Here is a 24,668-nt window from a genome sequence, read left to right as displayed (position 1 = left end):
CTCGATGAAAATAGTTTGAATCATAGCCACAGCTGAGCCGCTGCGCATCTCCATTAAAACACAGCGGCGTCTCCTTTATGAATGAACAGGCGTTTTTAAACGAATCTAGTGAGTCAATGATTCAATTACCCATTTATAAAGACAGTCACTTCCTTGATTACTGAATGAATCAGCTGTTCGAACGAATCAATTTAATGAATGATTCAGTGATCAAACCAGTGACTTGTCGCCACCTGCTGGCAGTTTGTTTAAATTTTGACGTATCTTTCAGTTATTCAAATAATTTAATATTTCTATAACCTATTCAAATTGTATATTTAAAATATTAATCTCAACATGAATTTATAAATTTAATTGCACTCATACCAACTCTGAGGCTCATTAAACGTCTGAAAATACACCTACAAGCCACTTTTGTGTTTTTCTGCTCCACCTCTGTACAAATTAATTTTGTTAATACTGATTAATTTGATTGATATCTTATTAGTCTTATTCTAATTAGAAATTTTAAAAGCTTATAAATATGTATTTTTAAAAATTTAACAAAAAAGATGACATACTTTTAATAAAGTTAGAAAAATGCCATAAAAATAAAATTCCCCTGTAAATCACTTTAAGGAGTCAAATATCACCCTGTAATGGGATGGCTAATTTTTGATCGTAATTTTTGATTAAACATTAGAAAAAAATAATTAGCCCATATCTTAGAAAGCTGAGACATTCCTTCATTCAGAAGGCATAAAACTGAAAGCAACTCAAAATAATGAAACATTAAGTGACATATATTAGTTGAGTTCTTAATGTCAGTTTGAAGGAGATCATGTGTTTTGTATAAAATAAAATAAAAATTTAAAAAAGAATTAAAAAAAAAAAAAAAAAAAAAAACTGTAAGAAGTAATTGAACTGGAATATATGAAATACACTGATTCTGAAAGGCATTCATAAATAGTTTTAAAACAGTTCCTAATGTCAATTTGGAGGAGAGCATCAAAACTTGCTAAGCTGTTTTAAAAACCATACATTAAAATTTGTAGACATAAATAAATGAAGACGATTAATTTAGCCCCGATGTCAATTCATCACCCTCCCATGTGACCCATGTAAGGGGGGAATTCCCCCCCAGTTTAAAAAACTAAATTCACAGCAAAATATCTTCTTTTGTGTTCAAGAGCCAGTCCTTGAGGTTTGGAACAACATGAGTTTGAGAAAGTTAATTAAAGGAGTTATTTTTCTGGTAAACTATTTCTTTAAATACAAAAACAAGCCATCCAAGTCTAACAAACAAAAGCTAGCACTCAAAGTAGCAAGAGAAGCCTTTCTCTCGCCTTATGAAAGCAAAGGCCATGTGACCTACACTCACAGCAGAGCAGTACATGACAGCGGGGAGGTGAATTTATCATATGACCTTCACATCCAGAGCTAGTTTTGACCTCTCACACATCAGAAACCCATATAAAGTGCTGAGCCGGTCATTCCAACCACAGCATCCAGCGTGATGTGATCGGATGGCTGTCCAGAGGGATCCAGGAGAGCAGGCTCTGATTTCAGGGTCACAGCACTATGGTGGATCCACTTGGGCTGGTGGTTTTATCTCAGTGTTCACTCCTCTATGTAAATTTCTATGTAAAAAAGGTCTTGGAATTCATTTACATGGCAAATAAGACGATAGTTCAGGTCAGGAAAAAAAGTGTTGGCTAATGGGAGTGATATGCATTCTGCCGTGTACGTGATCACCAGAGAGTGAGATTGAATTATCAGGAAGCGTAAAAGAGGTAAACGTGAACGCAGCCTAAAAACTGACTCAGATAATATAACAGCTGTGAAGGGCAAGAGAGAATAAAACCCACAGCAAGCACGACTGCACTCCAGACACCAAGAAGTGCACAGTTTCTCCTTCATTAACCACTCATTAACCAAATCATTCCAACTGCCAATGATAAAGTGATTAAGCTACACTGAAAAAGTGAGCTATCTGCATAAAGTTCACATGCATTTACTCTAGTGTTGTCACTCACGATACCAAAATTTTAACTTGTCTAAAATCTCTTGATACTACTACTGAACCGATACTACGCCAAAAACATAAAACAACAGGAAAGGTAATTGAATAGTAGATGATTCACATGGAGCTTATAGTTATTTTATCTATTAATTTAAAAATATGAATATTTTACTTGACCAGTGTGTGCCTGCCCTGCTTTTCAAGCATTTCATCCCTCTTTAAAATAAATAAATAAATAAATAAATAAAAAAATAAAAAAAATCACATGCTAGTGTCACTACACAGGACTAAGGTACCGAGCCTACAGGTATTTATATCTTTGCAACATTGGTAAGTTAGCTAAAAGGATAAAGCCAAATTAGACGGTTGTTAAAAGATGGAATTAAAAGATTATTAATAATAATAATAATAATAATAATAATATAGAGGCTAGAACCAAACAAAAGGATAAATACAATAAAACAAAGACACAAATTAAATAAACAGTGTTTTAGTCCAAGTAGGTCTATTTGACAGCAGTATAAAAGCAAGAGTTACAGAAATTGAATAAAGTAACTAAAATGTAAAAATATAGTACTGCATAGTCTTAACTATGAATTAAATACATTGATCCTTATTAAAGCTACTAAAGTTAGTCAAGATCAGCGAGTGATTTTTCTTTTGTTGTTTAATTAACATTATAGATACAGACAGCAGCAAGAATGTTAGGCTGCTGTCACTTTAAGAGCTGCGGATCCAATTTATTGATACACACGTTTTCTTTCTCATCTTTTTACATTCACTTAAATCATAAGACGAAATGACCATTCTAATGTAATTGTGTGCGTATTTGACTGTAGAAGTGCAATAACATGTGAAAGAGATCTGAATTTGCAATCACGCGCTTTCTCGATGTGCTTTCAGTGCATGCACATTGGGTGTGTGAGTAACGCACAATTTCTTTTTCAAGGTTTATTGCGCTTAACTCATTTTAACATCTTCTCCCGCGCTTAACTTTCTCATTCATGCCTGTTTCTTATCCACTCTTAAATGGCTTAAAATGTTTAAACAGTCCTGCGCTGTGAGGTTATATAAAGTGTGGCAAGGCCAGTGTTCATGCCGCAGAGTGCTGCACGCACACTGTCCTGCTGTCGCCTGTGGACGCAACTCAGGAAATATGGCTCTTAATAAAACACATTTTTAAAGTACCAGTACTAGTATAATGAGGAATCATACCATTTTTAAAAGCAGGGTATTGCAATACCTTTTTAGTACTGGTATATTGTGCAACACTAATTTATTCAGTAAGCTACTTAACTAAAATCACAAATATAATTGAATGCTCTCACCAGGTCTTCTATAAACTCCTTCACTGCTGCCACCACCAGAATGAAGAGTAACGGCACCAGCGTTGTCCACCTCCCTGTTGGTGACACATCAGGGATTTGCTGTTGAAAAAAAGAAAAAAAAAATGGCCACATGAGCAAAATCAAAACATGAACATCCAAACGGCACACTAACCTCTTCACCTACAGGGCATGCATACAAACACTAATTAAAGTCCAGCAGAGAATTTAAATGTATGACCTCATGAAAAACACTCAGGGGGGAATGATAAACTGCTCCATTTTGTTTCCCAGCAATCATAACACAGCCTGAGGGTCTACGTCCCTGGTGGTGTTAGTATTTATCACCAGGAGGTCAAGCAAGCAACCTAAGGGAATGGCAATAACCATCAGCATGGCAGCAGCAGCGACTCTGATGGATGTTTAGAAGTCACCATGTGACATATCTGTCTACCCTGCTGAAGAGATCAGCTTAGACTAGCATAAATTTTCAGACTGGTCTAGGCTGGTTAGGCAGTTGGGAAAGTGCCCTCAAGCTTATATATAATTCACACCATTAGAACTTGATTAAACTTCTACAGTTTCTCTCCTGATTCTGGCAAAACTCACAGAGCTTACATAATATCAAGAAGTGGATCGTCTTTGGAACGTGTCCCTATCAGATAAAGTGTCAGAGCTGTGACAGGTTCAGACAGAGGCCAACAATGCAAAGACATACAATTGGAAACCTGAAACAGATTCCTTTTAACCTGATGCCAACACTTTCCCTTCTGTGTTACGTTTCACTTAAACAGGAGAGTACGCTCACAACCAGACCACAGTGGCGTAGAAAACCAGAGCAGTCGATCATCGTGGAACCTAGGTGTCAGGATCAAAATATTTTGTTGATTATGATGGCATGTCCAGAAGCAGTTTTTGAGCGGTTTTAAATGAAACAGCATCTATAAAAATCAGATGGTCGCCTTGGCCCCCTTGTTGCCTCAGCAAACCCATCCCTCCTGTTTTTCTCATTCACAACATGCCTGTGCATTTCAAGGTCACTGCATTGACAGCGGTGTAATGAAGATACACAGAACCTGTGCTTCGAAGCCACCTGACTCCCTCGGTTTTCCTCTTGTAACTCACAGTTTCTTTTCTTTCTTCATCTCTCTTCCCCCAGTCATCGATTGAGCTACATTAAAACAGAGGCTCTAATTTAATGTGCAACGCATCCACAGGGTCATGCCAGGTTGCTCGATGGTGGATTCATCATACCTCCTGTCTCTAAAAGAACAGCATGTTTATAGCACTCTGGAGCTCTCGGTGACTGCAGCGTCTGGTAATTACACAGTTGCTGAAGCAGTTGCAGCCAAAATCTGTTTAGGTTTCAAAACCAATATATACAATACACAACTGTTCAAAAGTTTGGAGTCAGTAAGATTTTTTAAATATTTCTGAAAGAAGCCTCTTAAGCTCACAAAGGCTGCATTTATTTGAACAAAGACAGAAATACTGTGGAATATTATTGTAATTTAAAATGACTATTTCTATTTTAACATTAATCAAATATAATTTATTCCTGTGATGGCAAAGCTGAATTTTCAACTGCCATTCCTTCAGTCTTCGGCGTCAAATGATCCTTCAGAATTCATGTCTTATTAATATTGTTGAAAACCGTTATGCTGCTTAACATTTTTGTGGAAACCATGATACATTTTCCAGGATACTTTGATGAATAAAGTTCAAAAGAACAGCATTTATTGGAAATAGAAATCTTTTGTAACATTAATGTCTTCACTGCCCATTTTGATCAATTTAATCCATCCTTAGTTTAAAAAGCATTCATTTCTTTCAAAAGACTCCAAACCTTTGAAACTTCAGTACTCAAGGAGCAATATAATTACCTTTAAATGGATGTGCCATCTAAACAGACATGTTGTAATTCAGGTAACTAGCAATTAAAGGCATATTTCACTAAAAAAATAAAATTTTGTCATTAATAACTCACCCTCATGACATTCATGCCTTGTTTACAAGCAGAGAAATTCACACGTGTTGTGGTACTTTTGTGAATGGCGGAGGGCACTGACGCAGAAGAATTGTTGAATAAAGTCTTTATTTTTGTTCTCTTTGCGCACAAAAAGTATTCTCGTAGCTTCGTAAATTTATGGTTGAACCACTGATATTACATGGCCTATTTTAACAATGTCCTTGTTACCTTTCTGGGCCTGAGAAAATTTTAGCTGCATTGCTATCTATGCAAAGTCAGAAAGCTCTCGAATTTAATCAAAATATCTTAATTTGTGTTTTGAAGATGAACGAAAGTCTAATGGGTTTGGAACGACACGAGAGCGAGTAATTAATGACAAACATTTTTGGGTGAACTATCCCTTTAATTTTTCAACAGTCAGTAATGGCTCGTTTCCACTGAGTGGTACGGTACAGTACACTTATCGTAGTTATACAAAACACATTTAGTTTATTTAGATTTTTCTTTTTAAATGAAATAATGAACAAAATAAAGTGTGATAATACTATTATATTTTAAAATAAAAAGTTAGAATTAAATACAAATACAATTATTTTATAGTAAACCTAAAGATAAAATGCGAATATTTACTATATATATATATATATATATATATATATATTAGTGGTGGGCATAGATTAATTTTTTAAATCTAGATTAAAATGGCTCATTTGAATTCTGCCAACTAGATCAGAATAAGTTTACTACTAGTAGTAAACAACTAGCAGTCATCAAGAATTTAAAATTGATAATAATATTGAAGACATTGTATGATTATTCCTTAAAGATAAGGTTTTAATAGTTTTAGTAGTAGTAGCCTATTACGTTCTGCCCAATGTCTTCAAGTGAAAGCGAACTTTTATTTTGACGGGTCGCCGTGAGGATAGTTTTTCTCAAATGAAACGCTCGAATACTCATGAAGTGACTCTCAGAGCAGTTCTGGAGATGTTCATAGTGAGACGACAGACGTTAATATCGCCGCAAGCGTCGCGCGCTTCTGTATGAGTAGTGAACAAACCCGTGCATCTGCGCCATACATTAACACAGAGACACACAGAAGTCATATTTAAATAGACGTTTTGCGGCTTAATATTTACAAATAGGAGTGGGAGTGTGCTCACTTGTGTGTGCGCTTACGTTTGTTTGTGTGTGTGTGTGTGTGTGCGAACCGGGGCGGAACGCGATACAGAGAGCGCGACCATGTAACGTAGAGACAGAAATGACTTGCCGATTTCCATTGGGAAGCTTCTTAAAAATAAATTTTCCCTGAAGCAAACCCGGCGGCTTTATAGCTGCAACCATGTTAGCACATATACACACAGGTTCAAGACCTGCTCGCCCCTACAGTGCAATTCGCTAGGTATACATCCGCGCTAAAATATCGAGGTGAAAGTCTTCATAGCTTGCGTAGTATAGACCCAGCTCCCAACCCAACTTTGAGAATAGATTAACGGCGATATATTTTTTTAATCGCCCGATAAGAGTCTCACGTTAACGCAGCACGTTAACGCCGATAACGGCCCACCACTAACATATATATAAAATTTATATCATTTTCAAACTTAAATTTAAAAAGTTTTAATTAGTTAAATTTAATCAGTCAATTAGTATAATAAGACATTTGGGCTGTTACCAAACAAATGAAATCAGTATCAACAAAATTCATCTTTGCAATGCAGAAGAAACAGAAGCTGCATCTGAAGTGGGATATACAGTGGGTACGGAAAGTATTCAGACCCCCTTAAATTTTTCACTCTTTGTTATATTGCAGCCATTTGCTAAAAGTTCATTTTTTTTCCTCAATGTACACACAGCACCCCATATTGACAGAAAAACACAGAATTGTTGACATTTTTGCAGATTTATTAAAAAAGAAAAACTGAAATATCACATGGTCCTAAGTATTCAGACCCTTTGCTGTGACACTTATATATTTAACTCAGGTGCTGTCCATTTCTTCTGATCATCCTTGAGATGGTTCTACACCTTCATTTGAGTCCAGCTGTGTTTGATTATACTGATTGGACTTGATTAGGAAAGCCACACACCTGTCTATATAAGACCTTACAGCTCACAGTGCATGTCAGAGCAAATGAGAATCATGAGGTCAAAGAACCCTTCCTAGAGCTGGCCGTCCGGCCAAACTGAGCTATCGGGGGAGAAGAGCCTTGGTGAGAGAGGTAAAGAAGAACCCAAAGATCACTGTGGCTGAGCTCCAGAGATGCAGTCGGGAGACGGGAGAAAGTTGTAGAAAGTCAACCATCACTGCAGCCCTCCACCAGTCGGGGCTTTATGGCAGAGTGGCCCGACGGAAGCCTCTCTTCAGTGCAAGACACATGAAAGCCCGCATGGAGTTTGCTAAAAAACACCTGAATAAGATTTTCTGGTCTGATGAGACCAAGATAGAACTTTTTGGCCTTAATTCTAAGCGGTATGTGTGGAAAACCAGGCACTGCTCATCACCTGTCCAATACAGTCCCAACAGTGAAGCATGGTGGTGGCAGCATCATGCTGTGGGGTGTTTTTCAGCTGCAGGGACAGGACGACTGGTTGCAATCGAGGGAAAGATGAATGCGGCCAAGTACAGGGATATCCTGGACGAAAACCTTCTCCAGAGTGCTCAGGACCTCAGACTGGGCCGAAGGTTTACCTTCCAACAAGACAATGACCCTAAGCACACCGCTAAAATAACGAAGCAGTGGCTTCACAACAACTCTGTGACTGTTCTTGAATGGCCCAGCCAGAGCCCTGACTTAAACCCAATTGAGCATCTCTGGAGAGACCTAAAAATGGCTGTCCACCAACGTTTACCATCCAACCTGACAGAACTGGAGAGGATCTGCAAGGAGGAAAGGCAGAGGATCCCCAAATCCAGGTGTGAAAAACTTGTTGCATCTTTCCCAAAAAGACTCATGGCTGTATTAGATCAAAAGGGTGCTTCTACTAAATACTGAGCAAAGGGTCTGAATACTTAGGACCATGTGATATTTCAGTTTTTCTTTTTTAATAAATCTGCAAAAATGTCAACAATTCTGTGTTTTTCTGTCAATATGGGGTGCTGTGTGTACATTGAGGGAAAAAAAATGAACTTAAATGATTTTAGCAAATGGCTGCAATATAACAGAGTGAAAAATTTAAGGGGGTCTGAATACTTTTCCTACCCACTGTATTTACCCACTGTTTAATGCAGCTCTGAGGGACATGGAATGCTTTAACCTGCAGTTACAAATGAATAAATAATGTTTTGATACATAAAACGTTGAATACTGATATTTGTAGTATTCACTTGCCCGTCCAAAACATTCACTTGTCCCGGACAAGCGGACAAGCGAAAAGCAAAAGTGACGATTCTAGTCAACAAATCAATGTTCTGCAGTGAGTTTAGCTCCACCCTTTTGGTACCCTTTGCTGTGCTAGGTACCCCAACGGAAGGGAACCAAAAAAGTGGTACGGTACGCTATTTTGGTACCATTCACAACTTCTGACAGTGGAAATGGAAATAATTGCATACCGTACCGCACTGTACCGAACCGTACCGCTCAGTGGAAACGAGCCATAAGATTCTCTTTAAGCAGATACTCAGCCATGACAGGAGCGCCCCTTGTGGCAGGCAGGGCATTATGAACTGAAATCTGAAAACTCCCAACGCAACTGACCTTGTGTAGCAAAGTAACTTCTATGTTCACATACTTGTGGAGATTATGTTTTGAGGACGTTGTAATGTAATGCACTATATCACTGAGGTTTTCACACTTGGTTTGATTGATCGGTCTGAACCAGAGTTCGATTCCACCCTGCTGTTCAATCAGTCCTGTTTACTTAAGAAACACGGTATCTGATCACAGAGGGTCAGGGAATCCGCAGACAGATGTTTATCTGTGACCGTGAGAGCTGACAGCCTTAATCTCTCCAGCTTGTCATCAGTATTCCTGCCCTGGCGGAGGAAAGTTGAAGACTAACACTGAAGTCTTACCTGCAGAAGTGCGATGAACAGGAAAAAGGAGTTTGCTGCTCTTCTGAACTGAGAGTACAGGAACCGAGGCAGGAATGTGAGGACATTGTACTTTGCAGTGCTGGAGAAAAAAGAAGAGAGGATGTTAGAAATGTGGTTACATCCTAACAATGATCACAGTATGAAAACCACCTGACAGCATCTGCAGACTGGGCTGACAGTTTGTTTATTATTCATTAATTTCTCACAGTTTGCAATTATTGGTTGGTCACTATTATACCAAAAAAGTGATATTGATTAAACAGGACTCATAACCATGACCCCCCATCATGAATCAAACTCTCTCCCCTTTGCCACACTCAGTGTCAGTTTCAGTGCCAGCCTGAGACATGAGCACAAACACACAGTGAGTGATTTAGAGAGGCAATTAATGACCATAAAGAATGGCTAAGTTTGAGGAGGAGAGAGAATGGGCTGTAAAGATCTCTGAATTTGAGTGAACTACGGTTGGAGCTTGCCAGAGCCTCCATCTCTCAGACTGCTGACTGATTTACGCTCACATTAGGCCCAAGACAGCGAGGCCACTTTAGACTGAGATAAACATCCCACTCTGAACCCTGACACCTGCCTCTTTATCCACCCACTTACCAAAAGAACAGCCAACCAAAAAAAACACTTGTTTCAATAAGAATGCTGGTATTTAGGTCCTATGTATTTTTTTTTTATTCACAAATGATTCATATAATAAAATATAAAACAATATGAAACATAAAAAGATAAAATACAAAATACAATAAAATACAGTATTTCTGTGATTCATATTACATTTACATTTAGTCATTTAGCAGACACTTATCCATGTGACTTACAAATGAGGACAATGGAAGCAATCAAAATCAACAAAAGAGCAATATGCAAGTGTTATGACAAGTCTCAGTTAGCCCAACGCAATACACGTAGCAAGGTTTTTTTTTAAATTATATAATAAATAAAAAGAAAACCGACAGAATGCAAAACGAATAGAGAAGCTAGTGTTAGTTATTTTAAAGAAAACCAGCAGTTAGTAAATGAATAGAGTGCAAGTGCAAAATAAGGGGGCAAGAATAGAATTAGGATAAAGAGTGCTAGAGTTAGAGGGTCAAATAAAGATGGAAGAGATGTGTTTTTAGTCTATTCTTAAAGATGGCTAAGGACTCAGCTGCTCGGATTGAGTTGGGAAGGTTATTCCACCAGGGTAAAATGTAATAAAATAAAATACATATACAAAGTAATATAATACAAACTGATACAATACCTTAAAAAAATAATGTAAATAATAATAAAAAAAAAAATATTCTCAGTCCACCAAGAAACAGTCAGAATTATTATTAATGTTTCATATAATATAATAAAGATAAGATAATACTGTATACAATAAAAAATTAAAAATACAATTCAATATTCTCAGCCACCTAAAAGCATTTCAACCAGAATAATAAAATAAAAAATATAATAATAATAATAATAATAATAATAATAATAATAATAATAATAATAAACAACAACCACCAAAAAGTTGTCAGCCCACCAAGACATACTTTTCAATCAGAATATTAGCATTTTGCTATTTATTAATGACTGTAATTTAAAACAATACAGCCACATTGGAGAGACTGAGACAGTGAATGTTTCTAACATGGAAAGCGATACAAGTCCTCTCACTGTCTCAACGTTTCACTGATCCAGTCTTCACAGAGATCCTTATCAGACCACGGCACATGGCACACCGTAGCACAGCAATTAGCAGCACCATACGAGATGGAAAGTTCTGTCAGGGGCCTGTCGTTCTCTCTTTTCTCCACTTTCTCTTGGCTAGTTTTCAGCTTTTGCTCAGTGTAGCTACGTCAGGTGGCTAACAGCAGCTAGCAGCTGCTCTTACTGTTCTTCAGATAAAGAAACACATTTCCATGTGGCTGGGCAACTCAAATTCATGGAGGAGAGCAAGAGGGGAAAATGACATCTCCATCTGTCCTCATAATCATCGTTTAGCACATATTAGACCTTTTTACTAAAATTCAATAAAATGGGTGCAAAAAACATCTTTACAAAAAAAGAATATCTAAGTGAGAAATGTAATAAATATTATTTAAATATTGGCTATAGTTACTATTGCAAAATCAAATGAATAACCGCCAAACAATATATGAAGCTCTTCAGAACATTTTAAACATTTTATCAAAAGTGGTTGCTAATGCAAAGTTAATTTAACAATAATAATGATGGACACTGTGAACTCAACATGACGTTTTAGCAGACAGCTTTCTCACGGCGTTGCAGAGAGAGCTGACCTGCGTCTCTCCTCCCATTTCCTCTACACGACCCCAGAAACCAGATCTAGGTCTGCTTCTAGACCTCAGCCGGCTGCTTAACCCACACGCTCTGCTTGTTTAGCACTACTTAGCGTCATCATGCTTTTAAACAAACATGTATCGCACACGAGGGCTTCGGGATGCTGGCTCATCAGGCAGTCACTGGGGTGACTAGTGTAACCGCACATCAAGATGCACCTCAGGGTTTAACCACGTGCTGTTAATCATTTTAACGGAGAGAAGATCGTGGCATTGTTGGCGGTGGTGTATTTACAAATGCATCAACAGCCGTTTTGTCTATAGTGTGAGGAGCAATCATACTTTTTTGGTTTTAGTGTCAGGAGATATGTTAATTAGGGCTGCACAATTAATCGAATTTCTAATCGTGATTACGATTACGGATGCCACGATTACACCGTTAATCGTTCAATCGTTCATGCCCACTTGCATTATTCTGTGTGCTTAAGAGGTGTTTGCAGCGCAGGGTTTAACAAACTCAAACACACTGGATAAAAGACATTTTGTCTAGCTGACAGTCGTTGTCACTCTGTTGTGCATGATAGATATGTTAAACGCCAAATGTGTCAAAAGCTGAACAAAATAGCGGTATTCGTTTGAACTGCGCACCACACTGTCCTTTTATCCGCTCACCTCAAAAGAAAACAGCACAGCCCGAGCTTAGAGCGTATGCGTTTATTACAGTGACCATCGCGATCACGCACTAAACAACGCTGTGAAATCCAGTAAGAAGCACTCGAGTTCAGCGCAGAGTTCTCCAGTACAAATCACGTCTCTTTAATTTAAACTAGTTTAAAGCCAAATAAATCGGAGCTGTTATTCATCAACACTGATGCAGAAAGCAGCAGAAACAGTGCAACAACGATCCAGTTAGAAGACGTTTCAATCCACAAATCATCCACATTTACCATAGTTTTACTGTAGTAACACTAACGGGAACAATGGTACGGTGGCAGAAAAGTGGGATATTCATATTGAGTATTATTATATTATTAATATACTAAATATGTTAAAGGAGTAATGGAATATAATTGCATTATTTTGTTAATTATTCTAGTTGATGTGGATTTGTAATTAACAATGTCTTTAGGCTACTGTTTTTCAATGCAAACCCCATAGAAACCATATAGTTAGGCTACTTTTTTACCATGGTAATGAGATGCTGTACTTTTGGTTATAAAATATGAGGCTGTTACAGTTTTCACAATGGTACTGTTAAATGTACATCTGCATCCCAACTCAAGCTCCTGCTACGCTGAACTCAAGTTCCTCTTCTAACGTGCATTTCTAAGAGACAAAACTTGTAATATTATTGTTACATGTTCAGTGCTACCAAATCAGGTGCTGGTGCCACTGCTCTCGAATGTTAGTCTGGAGCCCTGATAATATAAATTGTACTGTAAAATGTTACTGTAATTTGATATTTCGTCTGTTTAATTGTAAATGAAATACATTGCTTTAGTAAACCATTTTTTCTTTTTTCTTTTAGTTTTAGTATAACATTATTATACCATGCATAATTTTACCTTTTTTTGTTTAAAGAAACCAAACCAATGAATAGTTGACATTTGAGGCTCAATGTTATAGAAAAACAATAAAAGTTCTGGAAGAGTGTTGTCAGCCTTTTTTAAAATATAAAAAGGTAAAACAAATCTGTTCAAAATAATCGTTATTAATAAATCGCAATTACAATCAAGGGAATAAATCGACAATTATGATTTGTCATAATCGTGCAGCCCTAATGTTAATAATGTTTGAGGTGTCAAATTGTGTAATTTAATACAGCTTAGAATGCACTCTATTCCCAACTCCAGAATGCCGTGTTTGTTTAGGTAAAGCTTATGTTAGTATTTTGTTCAAGAGAAATGCAATGTGATCCCTCTTCCTTGTAGACTGGTTTGCTAGTCTTGATTGTACAGTACAACATCAGGGCTCGCAAAATCGCTAGCCCGACGTCCCGGGGCTATTGTGTTTTCCAGTCGGGCTACCAAAATGCATCACCGCCTGCCCGACGGGCTCCTTAAATACAGATCTCACAAGAATGTGCCGGGATCACCGTTCAGATTCCATCGTTTTCCAGTTTCGGATATAGCTACGAGACAGCTTTGGCTGGTTGCCATCGGCTATTCTGCGGGAGCTAAAATATCGAGAATCAAGGATTTCTGTGTGTGCAGTGCTCACTTCAGCGAAGACGATTACATCCCCAACCAAGGAGGAAAAAGAAAAAAAATGATTTTAAAGAGTTTTGCTGTACCAGTACCACGGGTAAGCTCTATTTACTAACTTTATGATCCAATGTCTAAACTGTACGGTAAACAAGCTGAAAATTACTTTCATCATCATCTGTTCCGTCTGACATTGTGCTAAAATTGGTTTCGTCATCAGAAGTTTCGTAGTCAGACATGTTGTCAGCGAGTCGCGCTATCAACAGCTGATCTGAACGTGCGCACTGTTGACGTTGACAGCAGCGCGGATTGATAGAAATGGAAAGAAAATAGTGCCGATTAAAACTGAGGTATGAATTTTGTCAGGCGTGTTTTTTGTGATGTAAATTAATCAAGCTTTGAAACGCAAATAATTTTTTCACGTAAAAACGCACAGTTTTGAGGCCCCGGAAACTAACCGGGAGTACTATCTTGAAAAACTTCCAGCGGCCAGAACTCTGACCAGGGAGGTGACTAAAGGGTGGGTCAGTGTGTATGCACTATAGTAGAGGTCTGCATTCCCGCGGGAACCGCGGGACCCGACCAGATTTCTTGCGACGCGGGATTAAATTCCAGAATAAAACGCGGTTGCGGTCGGTAACTCTGGTGCAATTTGAACAGGAGCGGGCGGTCTAACAATATGCCGTTCCCGACGTCTTTTCAGAACAACATATCTGCGCTTTATTCAAGCACCGGTACAGCCTGCACGGGACTGTTATGCATGCGCAGCATGCATGAAACAGTGCTTCGTTTTATTTGCGAGTGTCTGTGCGCAGCATGTGTATAACGATGCTCAGAGCAGGCTGTAGCCTACCAGTGAATATACGGCCCACAGACAGAACAGGCAGGTTGTCGATGAGTGACAGAGCAGAATAAAGATGGAGCAAAGTGTGGATGCGCTCTCCTTGAAGAACGCTCAACTCGGTTTTGTTTATATTTTGCTTAGCCTATAATTTTAAATGACACATGTCCAATTTATTTATTTTTCTTCCGCGGCACTTTTCCTAGGCTAGCTACTGTGTGTACAGCAAGATGTTAAACTAATTTAGTATTTTGACAAGACGAATAAAATTATAATAGGCCATTTTTGTACAACCTACATTTTTTTTAAATGCGACACTTGTTCCTGTTGTAAAGGTTAAACGAACTGTATCTTGACAAGACGAATAAAAATAAGGAATACAATTTTTGTACATTTTTATTTTCTCTGTGACACTTTTTTTCCCTACTGTGTTGGCAGCAAAATGTTAAACGAATTTCATGTCTTTCGTGCTGTCAATAAAAGACTCTTGACGACGAATAAAATAACAAATACAATTTTGTGCAGACTACACTTTTATTTGTTAGCCTATTTGTCTTTCTTTCAGTAGAGGAAATTTAAATGTGTGATTCTGGAAACGAGATCTAAATTTAGCGGGAACGGTCGGGTCGGGAAGAAAATTATTCAAAGCGGACAGCGGGTGAACAAAGAGTAAATATATCGCGGGAGCGGGCGGGTGCGGGATATAACCTCGCGGGAGCGGGACTTAAAAAACAGTCCCGTGCAGACCTCTACACTATAGTGCTGGTAAGGATTGCATACAACTTCATGTCTTAAATGGGCGAACTAACCCTTTAAAATGGGTCATAAATTGCCTTAAATATATTTTTAAAAATTCTGCAGATACCCTGTAAATAGTTAAATAAAATTCCTTCCTTCATATTTGTTGATATTTGTGTATTGAAAATATTTTTGATTGACATTTAAACTCCTATCTGATTTTCTATATTTAAAAAAAATAAAAAAGTAATTTTTTTAATTCGGGCTAGTTAAATTAATTTTCGGGCTACCAAAATCTGAAGAGTACCTGCCTGAAGGGCTACCAGGGATTTAAAAATTTTGCGAGCCCTGAACATGAACGCTATGGGTAGCAGTTTGGCCGATCAGCTCTGATAGTAAAGATCTACTGAGGCTAACAACCTGAACTTGACCTACAGTTCACATCAGCCACGCAATGTACTATGTATATAAAGGCTTAATCTAGCAAACACAGCTCTCAAAGTGGTCAATGACAAAGTACTCTTTTGCAATAAACAAGTTAAATGGACAATGTAGACATTAGCATTCATTACACAAAGCCAGGACACTTATGAAAACTACAGTCGATGCTGGTGACCTGTTTTGGCTGCTTAATGTCACAACCATAAGCACATGAACTTCCAGTACAACTGATGTTTACATATCAATACCACAACAGCATGTAGTGTCCATAACAGTGGTGACTTTTACCACTGTAACCATTGCAATAAGTTTTTGAAAGACGTTTTATATTCTCACCAAAGTTGCATTTATTTGACATAAAACAGTTATTGTTAATTGCAATATTTCTGTTTTTAATATATTTTAAAGAGAAATGTATTCCTGAAAAGGCAAAGCTGAACTTTTCACATGATCCATAGTTAATAAGCATATTCATGCCATCATTATTGTGTCATATTTGCTTCTCTCCTACTTATATAATATATTTGAATACAATCAAGTTCCCAAAAAAGCTGTTCTCTGAACACGCTGATAGAAAGTTCAAAAGAACAGCATTAATTTGATTACATATGTCTACACTGTCATGTTCAATTGAATGTGCCCTTGCTGGGAGAAAAAAAAAAAAAACACACTTTACTAACCCAAACTTTTGAATAGTAGTGTGTCTTTATGGATGAGTAAATACTTCCAAGTTTACAGAATTTATTTTTCCAGTTTTTCTATTTCAATTTTTTTTCTTTTTTTGAGTCAAATGTTGTAATGTAGGGATTCATTCTGAAGCTGTATGCTCTGGTTCAAGGCTTTTTAATCATCATTTCTAAATGCCTTACGAAAAAAATGAAATTGAAAAACTTCCAGATGCAAGGCTACAGAGAAATAGGTGGTCACCGTTGCAGTTGGTATTAACCATATAGGCCTGGTGAATGACAAATGTCAAGTAATGCAGTATGTGGAGGTTATCCAGCCACAAAGGAGGTAATTTACATACAGATGTCTAGCAAAAGGAGTCAGACAGAGGGTGGGAAATTCTCGTACAAATATAAATAAATAGATTTTTGATGCAATAAACTTTAACTTTAGAATCGGAATGGAGATTCATAAAAAAAAATAAAAATAAAAAAAAAGCTATGAAAATACAAAATACAGTTTGTTTTGAATTTCTGACTTCTTGTTTTACTTAAGGAACACAACAAACATTTGTATGCTATATTAAGTGTTACTGTTTCTAGGAGAACAAATGCACAAGGAAATGAAAATTATATCTTGACCCTAGCGTGTGATCTTTCTAAATGAGCACCTACTGATTGTCAGCAAAATGTGACAGTAACCCATTACAACTAAAGCCTGTTTTCTTCTCACGGCAGTTTACATAAAATACATACACATAAGCAAGCATCACTCCCTAGTCTCTCAAACTGTAGGAATGCATTGCAAACATTAACCTGGTCTGACAGAGGAGCAGACCGTTTAAAACTACTGATTTATCTGTTGCACGAGAGTCAGCTCTCTCTCTATATACCTAAAAGCACAGATAAACAGTCCAGACATGAGACAACAAATTGTTCTTCACTGCGTTAATCAAAGTATGGCATTATTAGAGAGCAATTATGCTCTTGTCAGACTGCAGTGGCCGTTATGATCACTAGATGGAACTATCAAATAGATGCTTTTGGGTTTCAATATTGAAGGTCTGCAGTCTGAGTGACATGACGTCTGGATGAATGCTCTCTCTCACTGCAGGGTGGAAGAAAAAACCAAAGCATCTTACACGTCACAAATTCTGAAATATTTGTCATTTCACATTAGTTCATTTCACTGACTCAGGCTGATCTTTTGAGGGTGAGTAAATAATTACACAATTTTTATTTTTTGATGAACTGCTCCTTAAAAAGGTAATTCAGAGTGTGATTGAGCAGATATCAGATGTTAACCGCAGCACCTGCTCTTACCTTCTCTCTGCCTGCCATACATCACTATGAGTCTATATGTAACTTGGACACTGAGAGCCACCGTGGCGGCTTGAACACAGCAACGCTTTTTTTTTTTGTCTGTCAAATAGCAGCTCACTAGTTTTAATGTGGCACTTTATTCGTACAGTTCCTTCCCAGTCAAATCTTTTTCAAAACCATCTTCATCCACCCATCCATTCATGGCAGTACGGTCTGTTCAACACTTTTGTTTTAGTGACATTAGATATGAGTTCTGTTCTGAAATCAACTGAGTTGCCTCGCTGCCTACACAACTGGTCAAAAAGTTTGGGTACAGCAAGATTTAAAAAAAAAAAAAAAAAGTTTTTATGAAAGAAGTCTCTGCTCACCAAAGCTGCAATTGTTTGATAAAAATAGCAAAACTGCAAAATAATACTAATAATAATAATAATATCATCATCAAGTTCATCAACCCCCGTGGTCACTATGAAGGCCTGTTCAGCATTTGTTTGAGGAAACCGATGTTTGCACAATACACATGGAAGCACACGTACCTGACACGATTACTGCAGAACTTGGTAAACTGGGGCTGATTGATAAAAATTAGTCTGGAATCTTCCTTGTCTGCTAAAGAAGTCTTTTCTGACGTGTCTTCTGTCTTTTCATAACCTGAGGCAAGAAAAAAAGAGAGAGACAGAGAGGAATAAAACAAAATGTAATATAAAAGCATGCAAAAAGGAGCATTTAGCTACTAGGAAATATCAGCCTTTGTTTTTTTAAAGTAATGGCTATTTATACCATAACAGATCAGATCTCCCAGCCACTGAAAACAAATCACCTTTAACAACATTACATCTTTAACAAGTGTCAGACTCCGAGGAGCTAAAGACTTGACCTATAACCGCTAGAAGCTTTTCTGCAGCGTGTGACTCCTATAGAGTAGCTTAGCTGATGACATTAAGAGGGTCCTAAATCACTCAAAATAAAGATAAACAATTAAATACATTTATAAATAAACAATGTATAACTAAATAAAAAAATATGTATTTTACTACGTAAATAAAACACATAAATCTTGTGAATATAAATGATTATATGTCCTGGTCTCTAGAATTCAGATCTCCAGATAGATTAAGTCATTATTAGGGCTGGTGTGGTGACAGCCATTGGAAAAAGGAATGTGAGATATTACAGGCACACTGAGCCCAAGGGAACAGATGAGTGAAAGAAGGGCAGTTCAAACAGACTCGCCTGCAGGCATCCACACTCACACCCCCAACACACACACACACACAGACAGAGCAGTGATAATACTAGCTCAGTCTATTAAAGGCCACACTTTAACTGGCTTAAGTTAATACAGTTTGCAATTAATTTAGAGCATGGAAGAAAAAATAAAACTTTCATGGTGCCAATACAACTTACAAACGTTCACCAAATTCTTATTCATATCAAATGAGTCAAAGTTAAAAGGTTAGTTCACCCAAAAATGAAAATTAGTCCATGGTTTACTCACCCGCAAGGCATCCTAGGTGTATATGACTTTCTTCTTTCAGACAAATCCAATCAGTTATATTAAAGATTGTCCTCGCTCTTCCAAGCTTTATAATGGCATGGACGGGTGTTCTTGTTCAACAGTCCAAAAGTGGTCAAATAAAGCGCATCAATCCATATTAAAACATGCCTCTCACGGCTATGGGTGTGAAAAAAGGCCTCCTGTAGAAAATCGATGAGTTTTTGTTTAAAAAAAATAAAAATAAAATCAATCCATATTTAAACGATATTAACAGTTTTGTGTAACTGTCATACACGTTCACGATAGACTGCCTTTCTGGCGGATGCCACCAGACGTAGGTGTAGCACATGCGAGTGTGAACCTCGCGAAAACCAATGTTTGTTTACAGGAGCAAAGGAAGCATCATTTCCTTACTTTACCACAGGAAAACCAGTCTCCTCTTGGCTTTTATCAAAATCCACATTTTTCCTTTACAAATCCTCATTTGTACTTCTAATTCATGACCGGTATTTAGTTTTCTTCCTTCTCCGTTGTGCTTCCGTGTTCGTCATTAATCACCGGTGCGTGCGCTACACCTACGTCATCCGCCAGAATGGCTTCCACCCACAACAGTTAGGAGAAGTGAGAAAAAGATGTTTATATCATTTTAAATATGGATATTTTTCTTAAAAACACTTAGATTTGCTACAGGAGGCCTTTATTCACCCCCGGAGCCGCGTGAGGCACGTTTTATTATGGATGGATGCACTTTATTTGACTACTTTTGGACTGTTGAACAAAAACACCCGCCCAAGCCATTATAAAGCTTGGAAGAGCAAGAGAGTTTTTTTTAATATAACTCCGACTAGATTTGTCTGAAAGTCATATACACCTAGGATGACTTGAGGGCGAATAAAACATGGACTAATTTTCATTTTTGGGTGAACTAACCGTTTAATAACCATGACTGGAAAAAGTCGATAGTCCAACAATTTGGAAAATTAATAAAAAAATTGTGGATCCATTTTACCAGCAATGGCAGAGACAAGAAAAACCAACACAGCAGAAACGCCCTTATACCTGCTTGTTTTATCAGAACAATCTGGGCAAGGTGAGTACATCGTGTAAAATCCTCATCAATGAAGGGCGTGTAAAGTCAAAACATAGCTTGACAACAGACAACTAGACTAAGAGGTTAAGGCTAAATGCTTGAACATTTTCGAAGGTGTTTGTTTGTGTGTGATGGAGCAAAAAAAAAGTGAAAGAGGAAGTAAGATGTAGACAATAGACCATTTAATAATAATTTATAAAACGTCTAAGCTAAGTCATGAAGACACACTGAGGAAGTGAGACCTGCAAGCGTAGCTGTATGTGTGATAGCGGGTGGGTTTACAGAGCTATTTGTGAAACTATTTTTGATATGAAAATCTTGTGTGGTTCTTGACTGCATCAAGAACCACACAATGCCCTTCTCAGTGAAACGACTCTCCGTGTGTAAACACAACAGCCCCATTCATGACAGTGCTCAATAAATAATTAATAGTTGCACTGATAAATAATGCAGATGGCACCCAGTAAATTGGCTATGCTCATCTGAGGATCACGGTTATTAAAACAACAGCGGGAAGCAATATGAGAATGAGAGCAACATAAGATTAAACACATTTGACCTGGAGCACCAAACAGAAAATGGTGTGCTGTCATACCACACTTTACTTCTGACCTCTTGACCTCAATTAAAATCAAACATGACCAGAAAACACTGTTGTTCAACCTAAATCCAATTTACAAGCCTGTGGATGCAGAACCCAAAATCATGAATGCACTGTTTGTTTTTAACAGCCGGAGGTGTGACATGAGCGCATGTTCATCATCAGTGTGCAATTTAATGAATTTGGGGAGTTAACCTTCACTCCCTTTATAGGCAAAATATTGCTCTGTTTGTTTGAGCATCCTGGCTCAATCAATGGTGTGAGAGTCACGGGACTCTGTTTGACCAAGCAATGCAATACAAGGTGAGTGTTAGAAGAAAAATGTTTGCAATTTCATGTTGATGCTATTGGTGCAGAAAATACTTGTCTTTTGGAAAACAAGTTTGTGTTGTTGTGTGCAACCATGTGCAGTGATGCAGTGCAGCTGATGAGACGTTACAAGAAGTAAGCATGCACAAAAAGAGACACATGACAAGACAAAACAAAACAAGTTTTCAGGAACAAGTGTACCCACAAAACAGTCATGGTGGTTTGAATTCTCCACTAGTTAACATCAGTTCTCCTTTACATGTGTAATGACCAAAAATCCTAAAATTCACAGTATTTAAGATAATGATTTCACAGTATATTTTTTCTTTGCATAACTAGACTTGTAATATAGGTTTATAGTGGCTTATTTTACTGTCATGGAGTACACACAGACTGTAAAAAAAAAATAAAAAGTGTAATGCCATACACAAATGTATTAGCAAAAATTATGGTAATCAAATCAATTTATAAATCTTTAACAATTTAACTAAACTTTTAAATGTACAATTTAATAATTTCTTGTAATAATTCCAATGTGATGCCAAAACATGGATGGAAAATTGCGATATTCTTTAAAAACATTTTAATAAGTTGTATTGTTTTTGTTGTTACTTTGATAATTACATTCTACTGTAAAATGGTAAGTGAACTGTCAGAGCAAAAGACAAGCAATTTGACTTACTGTGCAACCCAACTTTGCATTTATTCATCCAAAATTTGGTAAATTCTGTGACATTCTCACTTTTTTTTTTTTTTTTTACTTTTAAAAGAATGAATCCATTGTGGTTTTGGAAAGCTACAGCTGCCCCAGCCCTAACAGCACATCATTCTAATCGAGCTGTAAATTTGGGTCACTTTGGCTGAGCTCCAGACTGAAAACAGCAGAGATCAATCGGCTCACCGGCACCGCCCTCATGGCTGCTCAGACAACAAGGGCAGCAGGCGCCACAGAAATAAACAACCACAAAAAAATGCAACCGTGTCATGCGGACTCCTAGAGACATGCTTTTGGGGGGGTTACTGCACACGTTTACCCTGTTTAGTAGAGACATGCAAGACTCAAATGATACGAAAACATTCATCCACATGCTTTTGCGCATCCCTTGTTGTTCTGCGATGTGAGTCAACTGTTACATCCACTCCTTTCTGTCATCTATCTAGCCGTGGTGATGAATAAAAATAACACAGATAGTAAGAGAGCGAGAGAAAAAAAAAAAAAAAACAGACATGAATCATTAATCTAAGAGCCGTGATTCACAATATGTGTAATGACGTGTGCTGAGGGCAGCAGCTGAGGGGGGAGGCTGTAGTGATCAAGACCGAGGGTTTTCAATTAAGCGCGAGTACTTAAGGGATTATAAACATGAGTTTAAAAAAAACTGTTTGCTCTTTAGGGCTGAAAGAGTCCGGTTCAAACAGGAGGGATTTCCCTGCTGAGACGAAGGGTGCTCTCTGTAGGCGTAGTACAGTGGGCAGTGGGGCGGAAAGGATGGAGAGCTGAGGAGATACATGACACACAGCGGCAGAGAGGAAAACGTGAAAAGAGGAATTCCGGATGGCACGGACACACGTGGGCTATGAGTCAGGAGGCTAACGGGTGACCAGAGGCTCTGATCTCAACATTTGGAGGTTGATGTTACAGAGTTAAGTGAGGAGGGAGGCCCAAGTCTAAGAGAATGTGAGAGGATGCACATTTTGGTCAAACTGACAATTAGAGAATAAGGGCAAGAATTCACACTATTATGTCTGGATTTTTTTGCATGCAAAAACTATCATTGTGAGGGAGTTCAATTTAAAAAATACTTGACCCACTAATGAATCTGCACTGCAAAATAGTGGCAAAAGAAAGTTCTTCGAAGACATACTTGCATGCCACTCTTAAAGACAGTGCAACTACCGTATTGACCCGAATATAAGACAATGTTTTTTTCTTGGAAATGCATCTGAAAAAACGCGGTCGTCTTATATTCAGGGTCTAGACTTTGACATGTCAATAATACAATAGGTGGCGCCAAAAACCCATAAAACAAGTGTGCCATGAAATATGTAATGTAATGTGTAGTAAAGATCGCGAGTGAAAACAAAAGAAAAAGAAAATGCTTACAGCGGCATGAGTCGTGACTGTCATGTTAGCCTGATGGGACCAAACTTTCTCTGTAAGTGATTTTAAAACATAAAACAGTACCCAGATTTGAAGACTACAATAAGATTTCACTTCTACTGTTAATAAAATTTTGGTAGGCTATTATGAGATGGATAGCCTAAAAGTTATATAATTCAGATGGGCTACCTATTATTTTTATGGTATATCAAAAAGTGTATATTTTTCAATGTCATTGTTGGTACATTTTACCAGTATTTACCATGCTTTCAAAACAAAAAATTAAAATGGGAAAAATATGCAATATGAAAATAAATTTAAGAAAAAATTTATTTTACAGAAAAACAAAAAACAAAACAAGATTTGGTTTTCAAAAAGCCTTTTTCCAAAAGGTACATCTGGAAAAAGGGGGTCGTCTTATAATCAGGGTCGTCTTATATTGGGGGCAATACGGTAGTTCACATCAAATGACTAAATGACTCTTAAGATGCAGACACATTAACAGAAAATAAGTCAAAATTAGTCCAAATAAAGGTCCTTAGTGAATTCTGTGAGCTTCATACATCGGCTACAGTATTAACATTCAAACTAAACAGCTTTCTGTTGGTCAACGTGGCAAATTCATGTGACCAACTTGAACGCAACTGAAATGTGTGGGGAATTTTTCACCACAGGAAATTTACAATGATTTAAAAAGACAAATTCATGCACACTGGTTTAAATGAGTCTTAAGAATCCTGCCCTGACTAAATTTACTAAACCCTTGAATCTGTCAGAATGGTTACTGATTCAACATCTGATTCAATCCAATCAACCCACCCACAAGATATGCAATCAATTAATCCCCAAATTAAAAAAACTGAAACGTTGAAAATTGTGTTTACATAATCTTTTTTTAAAGCTGAAATATTACTGATATACAGGTGCATCTCAAATTAGAATGTCGTGGAAAAGTTCATTTCAGTAATTTCAGAAACTTGGCTCACATTTAACAAAAACCCACCAATTCACTCTCTCAACAAATTAGAATATGGTGAAATGCCAATCAGCTAATCAACTCAAAACACCTGAAAAGGTTTCCTGAGCCTTCAAAATGGTCTCTCAGTTTGGTTCACTAGGCTACACAATCATGGGGAAGACTGCTGATCTGACAGTTGTCCAGAAGACAAATCATTGACACCCTTCACAAGGAGGCTAAGCCACAAACACTCATTGCCAAATAGGCTGGCTGTTCACAGAGTGCTGT

At 37.5% G+C, this 24,668-nt stretch overlaps 1 protein-coding gene across 5 annotated transcripts in view; it reads right to left on the bottom strand.

Moving 5' to 3' along the window:
- atp8a1 (ATPase phospholipid transporting 8A1) overlaps positions 1-24,668 on the bottom strand; it is a 157,940-nt gene that overhangs the window by 106,024 nt on the left and 27,248 nt on the right. For all 5 annotated transcript variants that reach the window (XM_058797390.1, XM_058797389.1, XM_058797391.1 and 2 more), the window contains exons 2-4: positions 18,360-18,474; positions 9,309-9,408; positions 3,331-3,429 (exon numbers count right to left, since the gene is read on the bottom strand). In XM_058797390.1, the coding sequence (XP_058653373.1) occupies positions 3,331-3,429; positions 9,309-9,408; positions 18,360-18,474 (314 nt within the window). The remainder of the gene's footprint in view (positions 1-3,330; positions 3,430-9,308; positions 9,409-18,359; positions 18,475-24,668) is intronic.

The sequence above is a fragment of the Onychostoma macrolepis genome, chromosome 14, assembly GCF_012432095.1.
Source record: "Onychostoma macrolepis isolate SWU-2019 chromosome 14, ASM1243209v1, whole genome shotgun sequence".
NCBI lineage: Eukaryota > Metazoa > Chordata > Actinopteri > Cypriniformes > Cyprinidae > Onychostoma > Onychostoma macrolepis.
The sequence above is the reverse complement of the archived record's forward strand: the minus strand, read 5'-3'. Positions and strand labels throughout refer to the sequence as shown.